Source organism: Aulostomus chinensis, chromosome 3 (assembly GCF_037954235.1).
Source record: "Aulostomus chinensis isolate RoL2024-O1b breed Wild chromosome 3, RoL_Achi_v1.0, whole genome shotgun sequence".
NCBI classification, from domain to species: domain Eukaryota; kingdom Metazoa; phylum Chordata; class Actinopteri; order Syngnathiformes; family Aulostomidae; genus Aulostomus; species Aulostomus chinensis.
This window is the reverse complement of record NC_141322.1, coordinates 10,716,154-10,720,222: the sequence shown is the minus strand read 5'-3', so window position 1 is coordinate 10,720,222 and position 4,069 is coordinate 10,716,154. Positions and strand designations below refer to the sequence as shown.

At 44.7% G+C, this 4,069-nt stretch overlaps 1 protein-coding gene across 1 annotated transcript in view; it reads right to left on the bottom strand.

Annotated features, from left to right (window-relative positions):
* cyld2 (cylindromatosis (turban tumor syndrome) 2) overlaps positions 1-3,834 on the bottom strand; it is a 12,932-nt gene extending 9,098 nt beyond the window's left edge. Inside the window, 6 exon segments of the mRNA XM_086198604.1 lie at positions 1-17; positions 1,172-1,337; positions 1,429-1,667; positions 2,155-2,284; positions 2,924-3,398; positions 3,631-3,834. The exon segment at positions 1-17 is cut by the window's left edge and continues 116 nt beyond it. Of these exon segments, the coding sequence (XP_086054730.1) occupies positions 1-17; positions 1,172-1,337; positions 1,429-1,667; positions 2,155-2,284; positions 2,924-3,358 (987 nt within the window). The 5' untranslated portion in view covers positions 3,359-3,398; positions 3,631-3,834.
* Positions 3,835-4,069: the final 235 nt, after the last annotated feature.

Here is a 4,069-nt window from a genome sequence, read left to right as displayed (position 1 = left end):
CTCCTCATAAGGAGGAACTGAAGAAAACACACAACAAGGCCTCGTGTCAGCACAAACCTGTACCACTTCTAGAACATTTCAAGAGCAAGAAAGTCACAGGACAGTCATGTGGGCCACTGATAAAGTGTCAAGCTGCGAAATATTTCAGGTTCCTTTTACATAACTAACTTCTCCTCTGGCAACCTGAAGGCCTGCAAATAAGATAATTAAAGCAAACTGAAAGTAAGATTTGAGGCATTTTAGTAGTATACAACCCCAGGAAGCCATGGTTCTTAAACAGATTCTTTGTATGTAATGATGAGAATGGATTTAAAAAAAAAAAAATCTTCGACCATAATATATAGAATGATAACACTGGCATTAATCAGGAGCTCAGAATAGGCTTAAAATTCCTGCGTTAGACTAAACCATTTTGAAGTTCCATTGTAAAATATTAAAAGTAGTACTTTGCTTTGAAAGCGCATCACATAGAGCAGGGGTCTGAAAGTTCTATTCTGAGGGGGCCAAAACAGAAATGGCAAATATCTTTCTGGGCCAGACGGGGCGCACCTTTACTTCAAATCCAAACTGGCCAACGTTCAACAGCACACCACTCAATGTCTGTGCAGGCCTGTAAATTAAAATATCCATTTTCAGAAAAAAATAGATACCCTCATTGTAACCTCAACAAATACATAAATGCAACCAACATCAGATTATACTCCCAGGTCTAACATTACTGCTCACTACAACTATGACCTTGTTCAGGTCAAGGGGTAAGAAAACCCTGTTTACATGGAGAGTTGTCTGCTACACATTGGAATATCGCAGTCAATATTCCAATGTAAAAGGATCAGCGACACTTAGTTCAGCTTTGCTACAGAGCCACTGCTCACGCGAATATTTCCATCACACTGTCTGGGTCCCACTTGGCCCTCAGTGTTTTGCTATACACACTCAGAGACAGTTGCATCGCTGTGCATTCAAGCGGCAGCCTTGTTTATGTTTTTGAATGAACAGAGAGGGACCCAAGGCGAGCATGACTGCAGCAAGTTGTGTGTGTGTGTGTGTGTGTGTGTGTGTGTGTGTGCGTGACCTGGTGGGGACTGTAGTGTTGCGTGTTGTGAGCAACATGCAATCAGGCTGTTTTGGAAAATGTGCACATTCCACTCCACAAGGAAAAGCATCTAACCTGGTGGTATCTCAGGAGGTTTGGGGGTCTCCCTCCCTGAAGATGAGCAGAACCTGCTATCAGGGCTGCACTTAGTCACAGGAACAAACAAAGCCCGGCTCCCTTTGCAACTGAAATACCTCTGGCCTCCATACACCCCATCGGAGCAGCCGTTCACCTCATAGTCCTGAAATATCCATACACACAACATATAAGGTACTTTTCACATGCTGAAGACAGGAGAAACCTTTTTTATTATAAGAAATATAGTCATTTACCAATTCAATCCCAGCCCATTCACCAGTCTTTCCTCCTGGAACCCCCAACCACCGCACAACCCCATACACTGTGATTCCGAAGCAGGACACCACCTCCACCATGGACCCAACCTCCAAAGGCACATGGGACAAGCTGGGACTGTGAGGAACGCTCTGCTCTGTGTGTCTGTCTCTCACTTGTCCCTTGGAGCCAATACTTGAAATCGAATTGATGCGTGTCATGGCTTTTCTGTTTAGACCTGTGGGGAGGAATAGAGGGTGTGTGGGTCGGGAAGTCCGCGGTTAAAAAGTCATATGACATTTTTTAGGTTTGTGACATGCTGCCTTAACAGATTGACCTCCGGCAAACACAGGACAAGTCTACATATGAGGTATGTAGACACTTTGACGTGGACTATGTGCAAAAATGCCAGGACATGTGATGTATCTAATGTTCTGCATTCCAGAGCAACAAGACGAGTTGTTCCAGTTGTGTGTTAACTGAGGCCATTTCATTGACATTTCCCCTGTGGACACACAGGTGTTAAAACTTTCAATGACAGACTTTTATTGAAGAATTAAAGTGGGGGTGGGATGAGGGGTGGGATGCCATATGAACAGAGCAGATTAAAATTTATATTACTTTTTTTAGTTTGAGTAAATGATGAGTATCCCACTATTTAAAAATGCCACATGTCTACACAAAAGGCAAACAATATGCGCCAATATATCAACCACATGACTCACCCCCACATTGTCCGTCTTTCCACTGCAGTCCCTTCGGCACGGAGGACGACGGGACCACTTGGATGATGTCTGCAGCGCTGAACAAGGGCAGAGGAGCAGGTTTCTTGGATGACAAACTATGATCGCTGTCCTACAGGGTAGAGAGAGGGAGAGTTCATGAAAAACAATCACTCATGGCATCTTTATGCACTGTACAGCCCTCATAAGTACAGAACATATATCTTCTGCATGCGTACATTTTGAACCAATGACAGCCAGTTACATATCTCCCAGGGGTTCACCTGACTGACAGCTTAGTTATTGTTCTGAGTCTCAAGACAGACAGATCACTTCATAATACAGAGTGATCCATCTGTCTCAAGGCAAAGATGACTATTATATCATGTAGAGTCTATATGATATAATAGTCATCTTTGCCTTGACAGATTCATGACGCAATTATTAGCTTCAGATATGCCTGACAAACACACTTCTTCATCAAAACACACATTCACCAATACATTTCTGTATCTGTTGAAATATCAAAAAACAACAGAAATCCATGTCAAAACTTGTCAGCACAAACTCAATTAAACTTCTTGAAAAAAAAAGTAAATCACTATCAATGTGATTTCTTTATCTTAACTGAACCACACTTGAATATCTTGGCAAAGGGAAACAAATTTCCAAAATGTTTCCGGAATTTTTTTTTTTTGGAAACTTCAAAACTGACTTGGAGGTGTATTCCCGAAATACAAGAATGAGTATCAATCGTGCCGGCTCTACGCACCACAAATTCCACCTCAAAGGCGAGCATCTGCAGGTCGTCCTTGTTCTCCTTCCTCCCGACCTGCATCAGGTTCTTCACCAACGCCGGCAGGTGCCCCTTCTTGTGTTTCACCACCACCAGGTCGTCCTGGGTCAGCTCACAGATGGCGGAGAACAGCTGGGGGATACACAGCAGCTCCAGGCGTTTGCTCATCGAGGACACGAAGAGCAGGAGCTGAGCCTGGTGCCGGGTCAGCGGGTACGTGTCCTCCTTCTTCACTATGCCTCCGCTCTTCGGACTCCCGGCGCTGCTGCCGCCACAGTACAGGAGCCCCATCAGCTCTCCATGCTGCGTCTCCGCCTCCACCCGGCCGATACATCCCCGACAGAAGCCTTTCCTCGACTTCCCGCGAATCACAATGAAAAACTTCTCCTTGATAACAGCTTTGGACTCCATTGAATCGAGAGTTTGTCAGCAACAAGCCGACTGACGGCACCTGCGGAAATACAACCAGAGTACCGTCACGTCGCACCAATTAACGAGAGTAAATCGTGTTCCCACTGTGTCACTGACAAAACACAAAAAAAAACATATCAAAAACTAGCTTTCCCTTGTGAGTTAAATGACTGACTAGCTAAAGTTGGCTAAATTTTAATGAACCGACCGACCTTAGTTACGCAGCACTTAAAGATTCGCTCGGAGAAACGGCAAACCAGGCATTCACTCACCGTTTTTGTGTCAAGAGTAATGACTGCGTGACCCACTTCTTCTCTTGTTGCTCACTCGTGAAATAATTGCAGCTGTAAACAGGTCACATCAGCTGCAGGTGTTGACTCCAGGCAGGTGAACTAAACAACTTCAACTTCTTTGGTGTTCATTGTTGTTGTAGGAGGTGTGCTGAACCGCAGGCGCTCTAAAATACTGACCCGCATGAGACCGACGACAACGCCCACCTGGCACCGCTCGGCCTCCCCGCCTCCCCTGGGAGTGAACTCTGCATCTCAGCCCTGTTAACGACTGGAGCGTTGATAAGACTCAGGAATTTATCTTGTTTGGGTAAATGCCAGGTCTGCTGTGTGTACACGTAAGAATGTATCACTGATAGAATCACCAGGAAGAGATTCAAGTGTGTATTCTAACTTTAAATACAAATTCCAAGAACACATT